Source organism: Mus caroli, unplaced genomic scaffold (assembly GCF_978045245.1).
Source record: "Mus caroli unplaced genomic scaffold, Mus_caroli_1 scaffold_2, whole genome shotgun sequence".
NCBI classification, from domain to species: domain Eukaryota; kingdom Metazoa; phylum Chordata; class Mammalia; order Rodentia; family Muridae; genus Mus; species Mus caroli.
Window position 1 is genome coordinate 37,147,038 of NW_028227257.1, and position 20,815 is coordinate 37,167,852.

Here is a 20,815-nt window from a genome sequence, read left to right on the forward strand (position 1 = left end):
GTACATGTCAAGGGATGCAAATTAATACAATACTAAAAAGGGACAGCCTTGGCCCCTGCACACTGCACAGCCTTTTGCTGTTCATTGGCCCCACCCCGAGGATGTAGACACTATGGTAGCATGTTGGCAACTGTATATATGCTGGATAAATTGAGTGAGATAAGTATGTCATTTCACTTTCAATGAATGGAAGGAAAGCCACTTCAGGGTTTAATCTGGCTTCTTAGGACCCTGAGAAGATGGTTCTAACTTCCATATATGAATTTAGTGCATGGTGGTAAGAGAAGAAAGAAAGGATCTGTAAGTTGGCTCTTAGTACTTTTTCTGTTTTGTTAACATGTTAACTTCTTACTCTGCCTTCCTCCCTGAGCCTCCTCCTCCCTGAAGCCTTATTCTGATGATAGAGGCTAATCTTAATACATTCCCAGTCTTAAATTTCCCTCCCACCTTCATCTGATTATGATGCAAATGTCGTCTTCCTTGTGCAGTCAGCATGGCACGTACAGGGCATATGCCAACAAGTGTTCTTGTTCACTGCGTTCTTCTCTTTGGAAAGATGAGCACTAAGTGCAGCGCCTGAAGCATGTGGCCAGGGCATTTCTTCTCCCTTTCCTCATGGCTTCCACACGTTTTGTGTACACTGCACGTAGCTGGGGCAGCTGACAGTTTGATTACTTCTTGATAATTTTGGCAACCATTTGAAAAAGTACTCAAGAAATGATGGATTCTGGGTTATAGCCACTTTGAACATCTTTCTGGATCTTAGGTCATTTTCTCTTGTGACAGTGCCTATTTAGCATTTGTAGATTATAAAAATATAAATTATTAGAGAACAGTTAATAGTCAAAATGGTAAGTTAGCTTTTTAATAAGAAATATCTTACTGAGATGACTGGCACATATTAGAAGGAACTTTAACACACACAAGCCACACACACACACACACACACCACACAACACACACACATACCATTCTCCCACCCCCCAGACACACACATACCACCACCACCACCACCACCAGCACACACTCTCCAGCGAACAGGCAACATACACCAGCTGATATGAGACCCTCAACACACATACAGTAGAGGACTTCCAGGTCTGTGTTCATTCAGAGATGATGCACCTAACCCTCAAGAGACTGGAGGCCCCAGGGAGTTTAGAGGTCAGGTGGGGTAGGGGGTGGGGAGACAGTGGGGTGGGGAGGAGGTAAGGGGTGTGGAACAGTTGGAGAGTGGATTGGGGTGGGGAACAGAATATGGAGTGTAAAAAAATAAATTAATTAATTAGAAAAAAGCTGAAAAAAAGAAGAAAAAAAGAGAAGCAAGGCAGTTCGTTTCTGTTGTTGAAGAGTGATAGCAGTACTGATGGTGATGACTGGGAAGAAGTGAAAACAGCTGATGCTGGAAGTCCTGGTGAAAGGTCAGGAAGCCGGACTGCTGCCTCCCTTCAGCTTGGAATTGGTCCTCCCAAGCAGAAGGAAGGCGCTCCATAGAGGACAATTAATATAGGAGAGGGTAGAGCTCAGAGTGTCTGAGGTACCTTCTACAAGGCCTTCTCTCTCTTTCTCTCTTCTCATTGCTTCTAGTTAGAGAAAAAATGGTTAACAGTACAGACCACTCAGTCTTCTGACCAGATATGATGCAACAGGAATCTTGTGTTGAGAATAAAGAATTTCTAGTGAAGGAAGAAATAGGACAGTTATGTAAAAAGCAGGGGGAGGGGGAAGAAAGAATGAATATGAATCAGAAAGCCCGCTAAAGACAAAATGGTCCTTATCTAGGTGAAAACATATGTTAGGCCAAGAATGGGGAGCTTTACAGTTCTTTTACTCCATGGAACAGGCTAATGAGAAGCAGGAACTCTTTAAACAAAGCAAAATGATAATAAAAAGCAGAGGAGATGAAAAAGAGATTGTAGACTAAAGAATGATCTTGAGGTCTAAGACGACATCATTGCAGAACTAATAAATAAAATTAGAAACCTCAAGGAAAATAATAGATGCATTGAAAATCAAGTTAGTAGAGTAAATGTCGGATAATGTGAGTGAACACAGATGAAATGATCTGGATATTAACATGGCTGGAAGCTAGAAGAGGAGGGCAGAGACAGTACAATGTTGGGCTAGTTGCTGCTCCCCGAGTAGGTAGACAGTAGATGCAATAAAGGACAGAAAGTAAGACAGGGCAATTTTCATAAAATGGAAAAACTGAGTCTGCAGATTGGGATAATGCATCACGTACTAGGAAGATAGACTCTTCAGTTCAGGTCTGTCCTAATCACACTATTGAATTTTAAGGATAATAGGATTTTTTTTTAAACATGTAAGCTGGAAACCAACTTGTGTGCCATGGACTAAAAGTCAAACTGTCTCAATTGTTTCAGTAGAGATTCAGTTCCTGGAGACAGTGGCGTCCTGTCTTTAGTGTCTCATAGGAAAGGAAGTGAAGTCCACCTTGCTGCCACAAAGTGCCACTGCTGTTGTCATTCAGCTGTCAGGAAGGAGGGACACAATTCCAAACAGGAGGTGTCTTTTCACCAAAACGTGGATGAAATCATGTCCATAGTGGACCAGGGACATTAGTCACTTGTCCCCTTCTGTGACAAAATCTTTGACAAAGGCAACTTAGAAATGGGAGGGTTGGTTTTTGTCTCACAGTTTGGGGTATGGTCTGCATGGTAGGAAGTCATGGAGGAGAAGTCACAGTGACAGGACAGCCAGTCACATTGCACCCATAATCAGGAGGCAGAGAACAGTGGATGCTGTGCTCAGCTTGATTTCTTTATATTTGTCTAAGACCCCAGTCCATGGGATGATGATGCCTTCCACATTCAAGAATGGGTCAATTAAACCTTCATGGAAACCTTTTTATAGAGGCACCTTGATGCATTTCCATGGTAGTTCTAAATCTAGTCAAGTTAATAGTGAAGATGAGCCAGCTCAGCTGGTCCCATAATGTCTTTTCTCAACTTAACAGGATATTTTATTAAATATTTCTTAGAATAAAGATGCATTTTATTGAAAGATAACAAATACTTCAATTTCTTTTCCATCTGCTAGATTAAATTGTATGCAGTTTTTCAAATTGACAGATAACCTCTGCTCCAGGCTTTTATTTTTATAGAAGTCTTACCGTCTGTTAGATTTTTTTTTTCCCCTTCCCACCCACATTAGGTATGTGCTATAGGTCCCCTCATGTTCCTATCTGGTCATGTTTGTGCTCTGGGTTGCAGAAGTTAGCTGTACTTTCTATGAGTCAGAGCTATACAGTGTCACTAGTAGGTAAAATATATAAGACCAAAAATTCTGGCATTTATTTTTCATTGTTTTTTTTTTTTTTGGGGGGGGGGCGAGGAGTGGGTGGGGGAACACTTCAAAATCATTCCCTACAGTACTACATAACCAGTGGCCACTGCATGATTTAAGGTGAGTCTGGCATGGCTATTCCCTCTTAGCAGACTCTGTGTGAGCCAAGAGCTCATGACTCCTAAGTGTTTCCTCTGCCATTGACTTAGACTCCTAGTCCAGTATAACTTTCTATTAGTTTTACCTTACTCAATTATTCAAGGAAATTGCTGGGTTTTACCTGACTCAATGTGAGAAACTAAGGATAAAGACATGATTTAAAAAGCTGAGTCCTCTTCACTGTGATATTGGATGGTGGCTACAAGCCCCTCCTACAAAGCACACAGTATACTCATGGAGTTTTCTCTGAATTTAAGAAACCCTGCTTTTAACTTTCTACCTCATTCCTGCAGTCCACAGGATGTGGCTGAGGTGTGTCTGTCTCATGTTCAGCACTGAACATGTGGTAGTTTACATTGTAAATATTTCACCTGGATAGGTGTCAAGAGGTTGAGGTAACACGTGTTGAGCTGAGTTTTTATTTTTTATTTTTTTGTAAATGTAAGAAACACTTTGTTTGAAATGACCTGATGCTGTTTTGACAAGTCTAATTACTCTGAGGTTCCCTTTTCATGCAACTACACGCGATGGACCAGAAGCTTTTTTCCCTATATGCTATCTGCAACTCTACATATTTTGCTTCTTTCTTTGAGGCCCATTGTGCCAGGAGTTATGGGAGGGAGCCAGCCCCACTATGTTAAGCATTCTGTCTTATCCAAGAGGTGTTTCATAAATTATGTATAACAGTAGATGCCACTCAATAAATATTTTATATGTGATAGATATTTTTGTCTGAAATTACTTTTTCACTTGAGCAATGATTTAAACCCTCATTTTCAGTTTTATGAGGTGACACTTTTATAATATCATGTAGTCGAATACAGCTTGAATGTCATGGAGCTTTAGGGCAGCATTAATCAAAAATTCATCTGCCCCACTCCTAGTCCTGGAAAACTTTGCTGGGTGCCGGCTTTGTGTGTGTGTGTGTGTGTGTGTGTGTGTGTGCGTGTGTGTGTTGAGTAGAAACAAATAATGCTTTTGATCTAACAGCTCCAAAGTTGTGAATTTCCAATACCTTTCAAAGTCTATAAAACTTACTATAAGTAAGAAAAAAAGTGATTTCGTTTTTCTGTAAAGAATAGTACAGTGAACTTGGATGTAATCCAAAATGATTTTTCTAGTTTAAGTCAGAGCTGTTAGGATTTTTTAAAAGTCCCCTTCTCTTTTCTCTTTTCTCTCTTCTCCTTTCTCTTTTCTCTCTTCTCTCTTCTCTTTTCTCCCCTACCCCCATATGATTCACGATCATGGTTTTGTAAAAAGATAACATGTGGGCTGGTGAGATGGCTCAGTGGGTAAGAGCACCTGACTGCTCTTCCGAAGGTCCAGAGTTCAAATCCCAGCAACCACATGGTGGCTCACAACCATCCGTAATGAGATCTGACTCCCTCTTCTGGAGTGTCTGAAGACAGCTACAGTGTACTTACATATACTAAATAAATCTTAAAAAAAAAAAAAGGATAACATGTATGTCTCTGGACTTAGAAGTCACTTCCCTTTTCCTGTCTATGGCAGCACCAGTTCATTCCCTTGGAACCTCATTCCTTTGTGCAACACTATCGCCTGCTTCAGAGACCAGACTTTTCTGCAGGACATTATTTTATAGGTGGAACTTAGTGATTAAATTCTCCTCTATAATATATATCTTAAAAAATCATGTATCTCACTTGGGTTGAAATTCCATCATCAGAAGGAAAGTCATAGATCCTACCAACTCAAGAGGTAGAAATAGGGCTTGTTCTGTGTAGAGTGCTCATTTCAGCCATGATTTGCAAAAGCATCATAAATCAAGGTTACTGAATCTCCCGACCTCAAAGCCTGAGCTTCCCAGCCGTGGAATGAGAGCTAGGTTGATAGGCGGAGTAATTGAAGAACAATGATATGCTTCATTTCTTTTTCTAGAATCTTAACTTATGTGTTGGTCATTTCTCTGCGTATCTATTTAATGGTTGTTAAATTAAATTGCTTTCTTCCAAGTGGTGATTTTTATATGTCCTTTTTTTTTTAATACCCATGTTTCTGGGTCCCTTCATTCTATAATCCTCTTATGTGACTTCCAGTCTCCAAGTGTGCATTTGAAAGCTAAATGTCTAAGGAAGGAAGTTCCTAGGGACTCCCCACTCTTCATGCCCTGTCCCTGAACTTATCAGGGACTCCTTTGAGTTCAATATTTGAGTTTTGCCTTAACACTGCTTAAGAGGTTCAGAATCTTGGCTTAGACATGTTAGGTAGTTTGTTGTTTGCCAGACTAAATGGCACCAGAGCAATGGCAGATAATGCTGTAGCTCCTAAAATAGAAGCACCATCAGTGATGAAGCCCTACAGTTGAGCTGGCCAGCAAGTTTGGGAATTACAGGAGGCAGTGGCAAGAAATTAGTGTAGGGTAGGAACAGATGAGACCCAGCTGTACTTGTAAAGCATTTGTCACTCAGCAACAGTAGAGGGCTTTAAAATCTCTGAACAGCATTACCTGCTCTGAAATCTCTCTGGCTACTGAAGTATGAATATAAGTGATGGTTTGGGTTGTTGGAGGAATGCAGGCGAAAGGTAAGGATGACTTAGGGTTGGCTAAAATAGTGCAAGTGTTTGAGTAGTGACTTAGAGTGTATTTTGATGGTAGACTCCACACTATAGAATGTAGAGAAAGACAGGAGTGATGCATTGTTGTCAGTTTTTGTCTGAGTAATATTAAGGGAGATTGGCGTTTGCCAATATGGGGTGGATAGTCTACAGGTTTGAAGGCTTTTTGTTTGTTTTTTAATGTGTTAAGTTTGAGCTAGCAATCTGTTATTTCTCTAAAGATACTGAGCTAGGCAGATATAAGTATGAATTTGAGAGGTATGTCCTATCAATTTTAACTGAAGAGTTCTCAATATGTGAATGAAAGGTAAGTCAGGGTGAGACTTATTATTCAGGGAGAGAGTGTGAGTAGAGTCCAAGATTGACAGCCTCCATAAAGTGGTTTCAAAAGAGTGGCAGGGAGGAATTTGGGAAGTGCAGGGAAGTTTGGGGTAGGTGTATCTCTCTCAGGGCTCTGCCAGACTGAGGGAGTTGTGGTTCATGTAGTTACTTTTCTGTTGCTGGATAAAACACCATGACCAAGACGGCTTGTAGAGGGAAGGGTTTATTTTGACTTAAAATTCAGAGGTGTAAGAGTCGATCATAGTGAGGAGATATGACAGCACAGGGCTTCCATGATGGCAGGAAGCTGAGAGCTCACACCTTCCATGGCAAGCAGGAAGAAGAGATCAAATTAGAAGTGATAGGAGCCTGGTCTCAGTGACATACTTCCTCCAGCAAGGCTGTACTACTCAAACCTTCCAAAACAGAGGCACTAACTGGGGATCAAATGTTTAAATTCGACTATAAGACTGTGGTGGGTATTTCCCATTTAAACTGCCCGCCCCCCCCATGGATGGAGTGGGAAGACCTGTTAGTGGTGTAGTATGTGGGAAGCTGATATAGGGTATGGAGGGTATCTCTGATGCAGAGATTCAGAACTAAGTGAGGGAACTGCTATCTCAGAAGCGTGCTCAATATGTTCTGCTGACCAGAGAGAAGGATTGGCAATTAAAGAGACTTCTAGCTATTAAGAAAGTGCACGATCTGAAGAAGGGAGAAAGGTTACTTTATGAAGGGTGATTGTAACGTCCTTGCTAAGGAAGATGGGCCTTGAGATTGACTTTGAAAAGGTTATATATATCAAGCTAAGAGTTTAATTCATTTTAGGTTGAACATTTTATATGTTCCAAGTTCATTTTGTCTACTGCCTGCCAGGTTTTAAAGTCCATTTTTCTTTCTGTTTTTTTTTTTTTTAAATAGGAAATAAAATCTAAACATCTAAAAACACCTAGTATGAAGTTGTCTTTCCCCCAAATAATCTATTTCTTCTCTCTCCTCCTTATTTCAGGAGCAAACCCTAGCCCTCAGGAAAGAGGGCATTGGTGTGGTGCTGGACTCGGAGCTGCCGCACCTGATTGGCATTGATGATGATCTTCTGAGCACTGGAATCATCTTGTATCACTTGAAGGTAGAAACTGATTACGTGGAACATTCTCATTTTGTCTCCAGATTTCCCCTTAGATTCTAGCGAGGGTTATTATAATACTTTATGGCCATGAATGCCACTATTAAATGAAAGAATATACAACAAACCCTTGAGCCTTTGGGGATTTTCTACAGTTCATTGAGATTCAGTGGTATTTGAAGTTCCTGTGTATATAGAGTTCTGAAGTTAAATGATGAGTCATCCATTTTGGCTTCTTTTCTGTGGAATCATAAAAAGGAAGATAAGAAGGGAAAAAGGTAGAAAAACTGAGGAAGGAACAAGAACCCAGAACTGGGACTTGCTATGTGCACACTTGCTGGTTCCTCCTGGTAATTATTATATGGTACTTTCCTTTTAGTCAGCCTTGATTCTGTACAGTTCTCACTGTTCTAGAGGTCAGAGTTCCTGTCAGTTATCAAGGGTTGCTTCTGTGACCTCAATTTCAATGGCTTTTCTCTGGTGCCCTATGACTCAGAATGACATTATGCTGTCTTGAGTTTTGTGGCCGCTCATGTCATGCATCTTTGGACACAGGAAGCCCTTGTCCACTGATCTGAGTCACCCTTGAAATGGCTGCCCGGATCTGACTATAGAGCTTTCACTTTCTGAGCACTTTGCCTTTGCAGTGGTGCTGGTACTTAGCAGACCACAGAAGATGTCACCTGAGTGTTCAGTACCCTAAGCTCACTGAGGCCCTGTGCACTGAGCCCTTGCTCATTCTGTTGCACAGCAGGATGGATGCATCAAGATAGAATGAGAAGTGATGCAGCAGGTTGGCCTCCACACTCACTAACAAATATTATTGAATTTCCTTCTCAGGAGGGTCAGACTTATGTCGGCAGAGAAGATGCTTCAACAGAGCAAGATATTGGTAAGACTATCAATGATCTCTCAGCAGTTTTTATAACTATAGATAATGAAAAGTCTTCTTTTTCCTGACTGATGCTGATATAAGAGAAAGTGTTGAATGCTCAGTATATGTGTATATAATTTTGACTACAACCCAGCTGAATAACAAGGATGGGTAATCGAGTGAACAAAATTAAAGTATGACTTCTTTCTGCTACGCCATGTACATTCTCTACCTTGCTAGTAAAGTTATATAAATCACTCTCCACCAGTCACTCTGTATTTGCCACTGTGATTGGTGGAAATCAGCCAGCAGACACTGATAAAGGATCCCAGGTCCTTCAAAATGTAGGATATGGAGAGTTCTCTACACAAAGGTGATGACAAAGGATGAGACCACATGCCAGGGACCCATCAGAAGTCATGGCTTCTGGGTGTTCTACACTCTTCACAAGGCATACAGATTGCCAGCAGGTCAGCCTGAGCAGATGGCAGCCTGCACAGTGTTCTGAGCATCCCTTAGAAAGGTCTGTAGGTGGAGAATGTGGTGTGAGTCGGTGTCTGTGTGTAGAGGGGCACAGTGCTGATTGGGGGAAGAATTACACCATTTCAAGATAAGTTTAGAGTTCCTGGTGAGGAACCTGTTTCTATCAAGTATATGCTAATGAGCCACTTGTTGAATGTTTCCGTGTACATTTAGTAGTACTAGAAATGAGGAGAGCCAAAAACAATTCCAGAAGCTTTCAGACTCAAGTACTTTTAAGTCTCTTTTGGCATCAAGCCCCTTGTTTGAATTACACATTTGGCTATGGGGGTAGCCATAAATGAGGGTAGTTAGTAAGTGTCTCTGGTTGCTGACCAGAGACATCCATTGTTGCTGTCCTGCAGAGAATGGGAGAGCTCTTCCTAAGAAACTGGTTTGTTCGAGAGGCATTCACATCTGCTATTGACAAGATGGTCATACATAGTCTGATAACCATCAGTGACTGGCTGCTTTCTTGGTCTCAGAGTCTGCATAGGCTGTGGCAGTGGGCACCCCAGCAAAGCCTCTTCAAGCTCCTGGGACAGTGGTGCTCAACCTTCCTAATGCAGTGACCTTTCATTGTTTCTGACATTGTGGTAAACCCCAACCATAAAATTATTTATGTTGCTGCTTCATAACTAATATTACCACTGTTATGAATAGCAATGTAATTATCTGTGTTTTCCAAAGGGATTACAACCCACAGGTTGAGAACTACTGTCTTAAGACCTCCTGGGGGCCATGCCATGCCTCTGTTTTCTGTTTCTGGCAAGCATTATCTGTAAGTGCAGAGGTGCTCATGGGTCGTAAGCCTGCAGATACTTTCATTTTTTGTGTCTCCCTGTGGCTGGTGCAAGTTTGTCAGTGTTGAGAAGAGGTTTTCTGTTAAACAAGTTAGTCAGCTGTGTTGTCCTTTGGGAAGAATAAGCTGTCATGCCAGAGCTTACTTTGTTACAGGCAGATAGTCAGATTCTTTGAGGTGCCCATCAGTGGTCCTTTGTCTCTGCCACTTGATGTTACAGACTCACAGATTAGAATTTTCATACTTAGAAGATATGTTACAGCACTTCTATGGAAAATAAAAGGTGTGCTCAAAATGGAATAAGTAGTTGGGAATCATCATAGCATACACTAAAGTGGAGCCTAACTTTCTCCTTTGTTTTTCTCTCCTAGTCCTTCATGGCCTTGACTTGGAGAGTGAGCATTGTGTCTTTGAGAACGCTGGGGGAACAGTGACTCTGATACCCCTGAGTGGGTCCCAGTGCTCTGTGAATGGTGTTCAGATTGTGGATGCCACACAGCTAAATCAAGGTATCTGGTTCTGCTTTTCAGAGATCTTCGTGTATATGGAGAAAGCAAGCTAGACCTGTGAAGCATGTGTGTTTTACAGAATAGGGACCTAGAGGGTAAAGACTGTTCATCATGTCTCCTGTCTTGCTGGAAAGCCTTTATAATGCCCACTGTCTGCTGAATTAAATATCACATTTTTATGAATATTTACAATTGTTACAATGATTAACCATTAGAGGATTTTTAAAGTTAAAGAGTACCTTTTACAAGTAAAAATTTAATACAGTGATTTCCTTTAATACTTTTATTTATAATGTTTATGTCCTTCTAATAAATAGTTACATTTATATGCAAAACAGCTGTAGTATTGTAAAAAAAGGTATAAAAATTCTTGCAGAACTTAATCATAGAGCCATGTTAAAGTAACTATTACATGCCAGCCTACTTTTTTCTCTGAAACTAAGTTGTTAAGAGAAAAGAAGGTTTGTCCCCTTGGCTTTGAGCCTGTGGTGAACTAAACTCTTTACCTCATGGCCAGGAAACAAAAGGGAAGAGCGACGTGCACCAGAACTCTCTGAAGACCTTTTAGGAGACTCTACATCTTTGTTTTTGTTTTTTTGTTTGTTTGTTTGTTTGTTTTTTTGAGACAGGGTTTCTCTGTGTAGCCCTAGCTGTCCTAGCACTCACTTTGTAGACCAGGCTGGCCTCGAACTCAGAAATCCACCTGCCTCTGCCTCCTGAGTGCTGGGATTAAAGGCGTGCGCCACCACGACCGGCGTTTTTTTTTTTGTTTGTTTGTTTGTTTTTGGTTTTTTTTGGGGGAGACTCTACATCTTAAAGGTCCCAACTGCCACAAACTCAGGAGATAGCACTCAGCACGTGGCTTCTGGGAGAGATTTGGGGTTCAGATTAATGACAGTGTCCAATATTCTCTGAGTACATTGGTATATATTCCCTCCACCTGTGAGACTCTTCAAACATCTTCAGTACAGCTATTCAATTAGAAAACTAATGGTTAGCCTCAGACCCCATGCAGGTTTGGCTGCCAGCTCTTGTAGGTCTAGCATTGAATGTGCATGGCATGGTTGGCCACATCTCTAGCTTTTCAGTCTGGACTATATCCTTGTTCTTTCTTGGACTCTTAAAACATTGAAAAGAGCGTGTCAAATATATTGTAGTATGTCCCTCTACTTAAATGTAGGATTTCTCTGATCTTTTTCATTAACCAGGCTGATATCATGCAGTTTCTTTGTTTGCAGGCAGTGCTGAGGTCAGACATTGTGCACACTAGGCAAAGGCTCTACCACTGAGTGATGTAAACTCTCAATATCATGCATTTCTGACACTGCTGTATTTTTCTCCTATCCCACCCTAGATTACTATCTGTCCACTGCTGGGGGTGCTCACTTTGGTTCCTTGGTAAAGGTGGACCTGCCTATGCTTTTTCTTCTGTGAAGTTACTTCTCCCCTGGCTTTGTTCTAGAAAAATGTGTAGGGATGCTACTCTGATTACCAGTGTCCATTGTCACAGCTTGATTCACTGTTTTGGAAACTATTTTTTAAAATTTTGCTGAGTTATTATTCTGTTGGTTGCAAAAGATAATTTTCTTATCATTTCTTTTGCATTTGTCAATTGAATTTTAGTGTAAGGAAAAGCTTTTTCTTCTTGCCGTTTGTATCTTCATGTATTTACTTGAGGAAAGTCACATTGTTTGGCAACATATTTAGTATCTGCTCTGTTTGGCTATTATTTATTTTGGATGTTCAAATTGTCTCCGATTTGGCCAGTGTGAATTCCTTCAAGGTGGCTTCTATGTCTTTTGGCTTGACATTGCAAACATTGGCTTATTTTCTGAGGCAAGATATTCTAAACTCACCTTGTACTTTCCTGGAACTGTCCAGTTCTTAAGAGTACTATTCAGTGTGAGCTCTGCCTAGAAATTGACATTTAATTCTGGGTGAGCCTGCTCTCCTCTCTGCTGCCCATGAGAGGTTTGCTAGTTTATTGAGCTTTCAGAAATTCTTTACATAGCTGTAATTATGCCTCTAGTTCTTTTGTGGATTGAATAATAAATGTTAATAAATGCCTTACATGAGCTATTTATGTACTTACTTACTTGGACATATTTGCTTACTTGCCTATTCACTTCCCCTACCTAACTGCATAACTCAGTTTAAAATATGCCTGGTTTGGGTCAGATTAAGAACTAAGCTTTTGTTCTTCTTGTCTATCCCAAATGTGGCTTTTGCTAAGAGAGCCATAGAACTAAATTGACATTGGAGGCTGATTGTAGGACTTGTCTTTCCCTGCAGTGTAAAAGTGTGTGTGTGTGTATATGTATGTGTGTGTGTGTGTGTATTTTTTTTTTTTTTTTGAGAAAAGGTTTCTCTATGTAGCCCTGGCTGTCTGGAACTCACTCTGTAGACCAGGCTGGCTTCGAACTCAGAAATCCACCTGTCTCTGCCTCCCAAGTGCTGGGATTAAAGGCGTGCGCCATAATTGCCATCTATGAAGCTTACTGCCTCCCTAAAATCTTATATAGACCTTATTTTCAGCCTCTGAGACTTATTTCTGAATTAGCTCACTCTTTTTGTTCTTTCTGAACTCTGGCTGGCTGATTTGACTCAGCTGTTCTTTTTCAAACTCCTCTCCAAGCTGACTGACTCAATGTCTTCTCTCTCTGACTGAATTGCTCTGCTTGGCTTCATACTAACTTTCACAGTATGTTCATATATTCTGGGCTCCTTTTCATTTGCTGGCTCATTCTGTCTTCACCTGTGTCTAGTGTGTTTTCTCTCTGCAACCTGTTACTCTATAACTGTGCCGGTAGAACTGCCTCCTCTCTCTGCACTGCTCTCAGTATTAAGTCACCTCTTCTTCCCATCCTCTCTCCTGCCGAGTTGGGTTTATCCTATCTCTGAGTCATTCTGTCAGATCTTTCTCTAATTAGTCACTTTGTCTGCCCCACAATTAGAAGTCACTATCAAACATGGGTGCTTCCTTCCATAAATTAACTTTATCTTCACTGTTCTCGATTAAAGGTGTGTACTAAGGGTGTGTCTGTATTCCAGCCAAGGGATTAAAGATGTGTTTAGGATGAGCCATACCACAACTTGAAACAGTTTTTCCAGTAAACAACACAATCTTTGGGTTCTCAGTGAGATCAAATATCTCTTACTTGATCAAATATCTCAAAAATTCTCTTATTATCATGGTACCATGATGTTCTGATATGGTGGGCTTGAGTTCTTCTGGCATTCTGCTGAGCTGCTGAACTGCTTCTAGAGTGTTGTGCACAGAGTAGAAATGCCATTAACAAGTGTCAGTCCAGGAGAGTGCTAGATGGCATTGAGAGCAAGGCATTACATCATAGGAACAAGGTGACAAATCTTTTTTTTTTAAAGCATGCCTTTCTTTCATTAGTGTATATTCTATAAATCTTATCCAAGATAAAACAGCTTCTGTCTTTCATAATTAAGGATTAAAATTCTCTCCTTTGGTTTGCTTGATATTTGAAGATTGTTAAAATGAAAACTGGAACATGTTTTCAAATTACAAAGTGATGTGATGAATTGGAGGTGTGTGAATATGTGTAGTAAAAGTAAAAAGAAGTGTAGAGGACTCAGCATTCCTCCTTCCAGATCATCCTCACTGCAGGAGAGGAAGGAGGCCTGGCTCAGCATTTGTGTATGAAGATCTTAAGCTAGCTCAATATAGGTTTAACTGTTAAAAAGCCTATATTAAGGTTAAACCAAGAATGGATTTCATTAAAATTACAATAAATGGCGAGCAGGACTAAATACAACATTATTTTTTGTACTAGATCCTGTCTTGGCTTTTGCCCAGGAGGCAGCTTTTAAAAGCAGTTCTATAGAGCACTTCTGCGCATCCTGCTTAGGTAATTTTTGCAAAGGCAAGTGCTTTGAATTAACTCTTGGCAACCAAGCTTCTTGGAGACGGGTCTTGGAATAGCTGGACAGCTGCTGTATTAGCACAGAACATTGAAAAGAAAATGATAGCGGACCATTCATTATCCCTCATTATCATTCATGCTTTCGCTCTGTCAAACCTTGACTTGTATATGCTGTTAAATCTTTGTGGCTTTCCAAGCTAGGCATAGGTTCTGACCATATCCCTGAAGACCATGAAGTCCAGGCTACTTTGGTTTCCTACATGTGTGGTCAGAAGTTCAGTCTCTGGCTTGCTGTAGTGGTTTCTGGTTTACCATTCTTCCTGGTCCATTGTTTCTTAGTTCCAGAACTGACCTCATATGTAAACTATCAGTTGGATCTATGAGGGACATAACAAAAGAAATAGTTTTGTAAAAGTTCCCTGCTTTTAGAATGAAAGGGATCTAGGACAGAAAACACAGGTGGGTGTCAGCCCACATCCCCGTGACATCTGACCACATTACCTTCCGTGCCTTCCCCTCAGGCTCACCCTGTGCCACTCGTGGCACCCTCCCTTTACATCATCAGTTCCCACCTTAGTGCTGAAATTTGGTATTCAGCTGTCTCTTCATTGGTACATTACTTTCATTTGGAGATGTGCTAGGCTGTGCTATTAAAAAAAGCACAAGAAGTAATTACAACTTTCTTATCTAAATCACTTAACACATGTGAATGCCAACTAATAGATTTGTTTAAATTTAGCAGGTTGTCGCCATTAGGGGCAGGAGTGTTTACTCCTTTTCTTCTTTTCAACTTGTGTCAGTAAACTGTTGTTTCTCCTATAGTGTGCCCCCTCAACACACACACACACACACACACACACACACACAAATAGGAAAGATTTTCATTAGTTAGTATTGTCATTAACATGAAGAGCATTTGCTAGAACTGTGAGCATGAACTGTGTATTATCTAATACATGATATAAGATACCTTTCTCTTCGTCTTCATATCTAAACATACTCTTCTCTTAATGTGTACCCAGAGCTCCGGTCCCCTGACTCTCAGGCTCCTATGTGAACTCCATAAAGTGTATTTATGGAAAGAAGAAATTACAAATGTGAACATGATGTCTTATCCATAGACCACAGCTTTTCTTGGTCTAAACACCTAAGTCCTCTGACCCCAGGCACCACATGTTTAATAAGAAATGGCACAATACAGTGCCTGGTAAATACAGAAGTGGATGCTCACAGTCATCTATTGAATGGAACACAGGCCCCCCAATGAAGGAGCTAGAGAAAGTACCCAAGGAGCTGAAGGGGTCTGCAATCCTATAGGTGGAACAACAGTATGAACTAACCAGTACCCGCAGAAATCGTGTTTCTAGCTGCATATGTAGCAGAAGATGGCCTAGTCAGCCATCACTGGGAATAGAGGCCCCTTGGTATTGCAAACTGCATATGCCCCAGTACAGGGGAATGCCAGGGCCAAGAAGCGGGGTAGCAGAGCAGGGTGGAGGGAGGGTATAGGGAACTTTTGGGATAGCATTTGAAATGTATATAAAGAAAATATCTAATAAAAAATAAATAAATAAATAAGAAAGAAGTGGCACAACAATAAAGCATGTTGTAATCAGGAAATATTGTTATTTTAATTTTTTCTGCTATACTATGTATTCTTAAAACTGGTCACTGTTAAATGTAATTAATTTTTACATTTGTATCAGTGGACACCTTTGGTCTTCTTGCTGGTCTGTCAGATCCATTGAACATTCATCTCATTTTAGAAGTGCTACAGAAACTGCATCTTGGAAATTCACACTTAGGTGCATTTGAATGTGATATGCTTGAGTGCCAAAATATATTTGCATCTATTCAAGTACTCTGAAAGAGGGAACAGGTGATTGTCTGCAGAGTGGAGCTGAGGAGCCTTTGATAAAATTTTCATCTGCTGGAGGGCTGCTGTGGGTTGTTCAGTGACAAATTAAAGGGAATTTTAGTGGAATCGAAAAGGAAAATAGATGTTTGAGGGTTGAGCCACAGGATCCAGCTAAGGCCAAGGACCTGTATATGATACAAAGAGCTTAAGATACCATTGTCTGATCCCTGTGCCCACCCCCCGCGCCGTACTGACCTGAGTACTCTTCAGATGCCTTCCTTGGGTGAGAGACCTGGAAATTGAACATAGGTCTTATATATGGGCCAGTTTAACAGATTTTTGGATGTCAAAGCCTGAGCTATCTTTAAAGAGAATGGTTCTTTGGGTATGTCCCAGACCAGTGCCCTCAGCATTACCTGGCTTACTAGATACACAGATTCCTAAACCCTATGCTGTAAAAGATCTGGGGATGCGGCCCCAGTGATGCAGGTCTTTACATGTAGAAGTATTTATGATGTGTGCTTCTGCATGAGAGCAGCTGACTAAACTTGTTATGCTGAAATCAGACTCTTGGCTCCCTGACTTTGATAGAAAAGTAGCTGTTTACCTATCTCTACTCCTTCCTTTCTTTTTTCACCCACCACAACTAAATTTTAGACTTTCTGATCTTTTCATCATCTTCAGCTTCACTTTGCCTAAGATGGCTTCACAGTGGGTCTTGTCAAGGATCTCTTCCTGTCTACCAGTTGGAATTTGCAGAGCTTTGGAATCCACAGATGTCTGTCTGTCTTTACAGTTGGAAAGTCTGCTGCTACTGTTTTTTTTTTTTGGGGGGGGGGTGGAGAGGGTATAGGGGACTTTTGGGATAGCATTTGAAATGTAAATGAAGAAAATATCTAATAAAAAATGAGGGAAAAAAAGAACATCTTCTCCTACTGTGCACACTTCCTTTTCCTTCTGGGTCTCTAATCCACAAAAATTAGATATTTTAATTTTCATCTCGTGGTCTTTTGATGCTCTGATTTGCCATTTTTAGTTTGAGTTTTCCTCTGTCTTTATCTTGCTATGGGATTTGTCCCACAAGGCTTTTGTTTGTTCTGATTCTTGGTGGCATTGTTTAATTTTTCCTTTCAGGCTTTATCTTTTGTTGAATTTTAAATTTTTGTTTGTTTTAAAGGCAGAATACTTGTTCAAACACACTTATGATTGCTAACTCAAAGTCTTTATCAACATATTTGTTTTCTCAGCAATACCTTACATCAATTGTCTTACCTGCTCATTGGCATCTTTCTGGTTCTTCCTTTGTTAGGTAATAATGATGGTTTGAACCTGGAAACTTTTGAGCATTGCATTACAGGACAGTAAGTTTCATTGCAGTTCTCTGATGGGAAATTGTGATACCCTCCCTCTTGCAGCAGGCATGTTCTCCCATTGGATTCCTGCCTAAGTGAGGAAGAACCTAAACTGTATAGGCTGTGACTGTAGCACCAGTGCTGCTGGTTCAGTGTCAAAGCCTTTAAATTGCTATTGCATATAACAGTGGTAGACCCGCCACTGGCTGGCCTGGGACCTGAGCAGATCTCTGCCCCTTAGCTCATCTCTTAGGCTGAACATGCTCCTGAGGCTTGGGGCTATGTGTGCACATGTGGCGGTGAATCTTGGAATTCCTGCTGTGTCCCAAATACTTAAGTTTTTCTTTGATCCTCCTGTTTCTCTCTTCCATGGAAATTGGAGTTTCCTTGATTCTACTCTTTCTTCTACATTGTGTAACTATACCTGTATCCAGGGTGAAGGATTTAAAGGACACGGGGAAGGAAAATACAGATCCAGGGTGAAGGATTTAAAGGACACGGGGAAGGAAAATACAGCCAGGGGAGCCTGCTCCACCGCCCTGGGTCCAATAACTCAGAGACCTTCTGCTGCTTCCACTTGCCACCAGTGATCTCCTGGCTTCTTATTCAGACTAAAGCAGAGGTTTTCTCCTGAAGTTCTCACTTCATACCAGTAAGCATGTTTGAGTTTCCTCTTAGTCTGAGCCAAGAATAAAAAAGTGGCCATTGTCAGTTTGGTTGCACTTTATATCCAAACCCACTCTAATCTCCATAGCAGTATTAAATGTCACAAAGCACTGCTGATGTTAATGATAAGCTTGTATTGTAAGCGCTCTTTTAGTGGTTCTTTCTTTCTTTCTTTCTTTCTTTCTTTCTTTCTTTCTTTCTTTCTTTCTTTCTTTCTTCCTTCCTTCCTTCCTTCCTTCCTTCCTTCCTTCCTTTCTTCTTTCTTTCTTTCTTTCTTTCTTTCTTTCTTTCTTTCTTTCTTTCTTTCTTTCTTTCTTTCTTTCTTCCTTCCTTCCTTCCTTCCTTCCTTTCATTTTCTTTTTTTTCTTTCTTTTTTTTTTTTTTTTTTTGCATTGAAATCAGCCAAGATTCTAAAATGATTGACTCCTACTTGACAGATCTTAGTACCTTCCCCGGTGTCTTGGTACCTTGAGCTAAGTCTGTCAGCTAAGCACCAAGGTTTTAACTTGTAACTCACTATACTGCCTTTATGGTAGCCCATCCATCTGTTTTGGAGAAGTGATCATTCTAAGGATACTTCAGCAGCTACAGAGGACCTCCTCAGTCATGGCAAGGCATCTATGCCATGTGGCACCAGTCATGGAAAGCAGCACATAAGCCAGACAAGCCTTGGTGAGCTCCAGATAGCCCAGCAGTGTCTCTCCCAGTGTCTGCTATTGGTGTTGCTCTGAATTATTCCACGCCCAATCCACATTTTCTTTGGTAAGGATCAACCTGTCCCATATGGGAAACACTGTTTCCCCCATGACATTTTAAAAATAAAAATATTAGCCTGACTCACTCATGCACACTTTTGGGATTCTATGGGGAGGGGTGGACTGGTACATCTTGAAGATTTAAAAGCTATGCACTCAATGCATACACAGATCATCAAATAATCCTCAATGGTTATTTGACTGGGAACGTCAATAGCAAAGACTGAAAGTCAATTTCCTTTATTATCCAGAGGCCCAAAATCTAAGCTTTCAATTTTAATTTTACTGTGAAAAAACTGAAGGGTAAAGTGAGGGTAAAGAGAAGTTATGATTCTTTATTTGGAATGTGAACACTTGTAAGGGAGGGGTCAAGGCCTGTGTGGCTTTCTGGTAAGGTGTTATACACATTTGTTACACGCACAGAAACTAGTGAGCTTATGGCATGCTTTGGTAGTGACACCTGCTACAGTATGACATTGATGCTCAGTGCCTATCAGTCATGCCCAAGCTGGCCAAGCCACCCTCAGGTCTTACAGGAATTGTTTAGAATCTGCTTATAATTGCCTATCCCCTTAAACCTGTAGTCTTTCCCATCTCATGGCCCAAAACCATTTCTGAGAGAGAATTACTATAATTTCTGTGCCTTAAGCAATAGCCATTATTGAGAGCATAAAGTCCTAGAACATACAACTTCATCTGCTCTTATGTATTGGTACATGTTATTGAAGATTAGATTCTATCATGACCCCAAAATGGTGCTAACATTGCAATTCATTTCAATGTGAGATTTTTTGAGCCATTTTAAATCACAGAGAAAGTATCTATAAGCATTTTCTTTTTCCTGTAATCAGACGACAAAACAAGAAGACTATGCCTGCCCTTTGTTACCTAGGCTTCTTGCTCAGCAACCTTTCAGGGCGGTATGTGGTACTCTCGGAGTCTGGATTCTTTGCCCATCACGGCTCAATGCAACCTCTTCCACAAGGAGCCTTTAGGAGTCCAGCCTCTGTGTGGATATGGTGGGGTGGGGTAGGGGCAGTTTTTAAATGATTCAAATGTAAAGTGAGGAGCCCCAAAGCAGAACCCTGGTTTTATTGTCTCAAGCCTCTCAACCCGTGTCACCTTGGACTGTGCATTGGGGGACCACAAATGTCTCATGTGTTTGTATCAGCGATAACTCAGAACAAGGTCTGTTATACAGTCACCTCTAAAATATTCATATGATAGCGTTTAATAGAAAATTAAGTTCATTTATTTGTGCAGTAGCAGAATTGGAAAAATCTCATTAAAATATAAGGAGGGGGTAATTACTTGTCATATTAGCTATTGTCCCTATTTTCCCTAGGAATCACTAGAAACACACATATGCTTATTTCTTCAACTTACTTGAAAAACTAGAGTAAGAAAATCTCCTATGAAACCATCATTTGCATCTCTCATTCATTCTCAGAGATTTAAATGAAGAAAGCGCTCTACCTTTTTAAACAAAAGGCTTTGTCTCCCTTTTGAAAATGTCATTTTCCTCTCCATTCCCTTTTAAGACTGTCTGGGATTTGTCTGTCTTTGGATATTTAACAGGCTCTGAAGTAATCTTGGAGAAACCGTCATATATTTCAGGGAGGTTTAGACATGTTCTCAAAATTAAAAATTAAGTGTATCACAGAAAGTCCATCTGCCGCAATTAATCACAGTAACCTCACGCAAGGAGTCACTGACAGAAGATCGTGAGGGAACCTTAGGAACTTTCCAGTTGATGAGAACACTGAATTCCAAAGAGTTTTTTCCATAATTCTTTGGTCCCACCCAGAGACATTGAGTGTATGTATCAGCGGGAGTATAGGGTGTGTGTGTTGGAAGTGAGGTGGAAATAGCTGTGAAGTCCAGAGGTCAGTGTCACATGTCTTCCTCATATCTTGTCCACTTTATTTTTTGAGACAAGGTCTCTCAGTGAGCCTGGAGATTAGTGATCTGGCCCCAGTCTTCCTTCCTCCTTACAGTCCTTGCTGCTAGGGTTGCAGATGCAGCACCAAGCTTGGTTGTTTACATGGGTGCTGGTGATCCAAGCTCAGGGCCTCCTGCTTGCACAGCAGACATTTTA

At 40.7% G+C, this 20,815-nt stretch overlaps 1 protein-coding gene across 5 annotated transcripts in view; it reads left to right on the forward strand.

Moving 5' to 3' along the window:
• Positions 1 to 20,815, forward strand: part of Kif16b (kinesin family member 16B) — a 277,807-nt gene that overhangs the window by 121,797 nt on the left and 135,195 nt on the right. For all 5 annotated transcript variants that reach the window (XM_085833718.1, XM_029474203.2, XM_021150816.3 and 2 more), the window contains exons 13-15: positions 7,373 to 7,492; positions 8,330 to 8,381; positions 10,056 to 10,193. In XM_085833718.1, the coding sequence (XP_085689844.1) occupies positions 7,373 to 7,492; positions 8,330 to 8,381; positions 10,056 to 10,193 (310 nt within the window). The remainder of the gene's footprint in view (positions 1 to 7,372; positions 7,493 to 8,329; positions 8,382 to 10,055; positions 10,194 to 20,815) is intronic.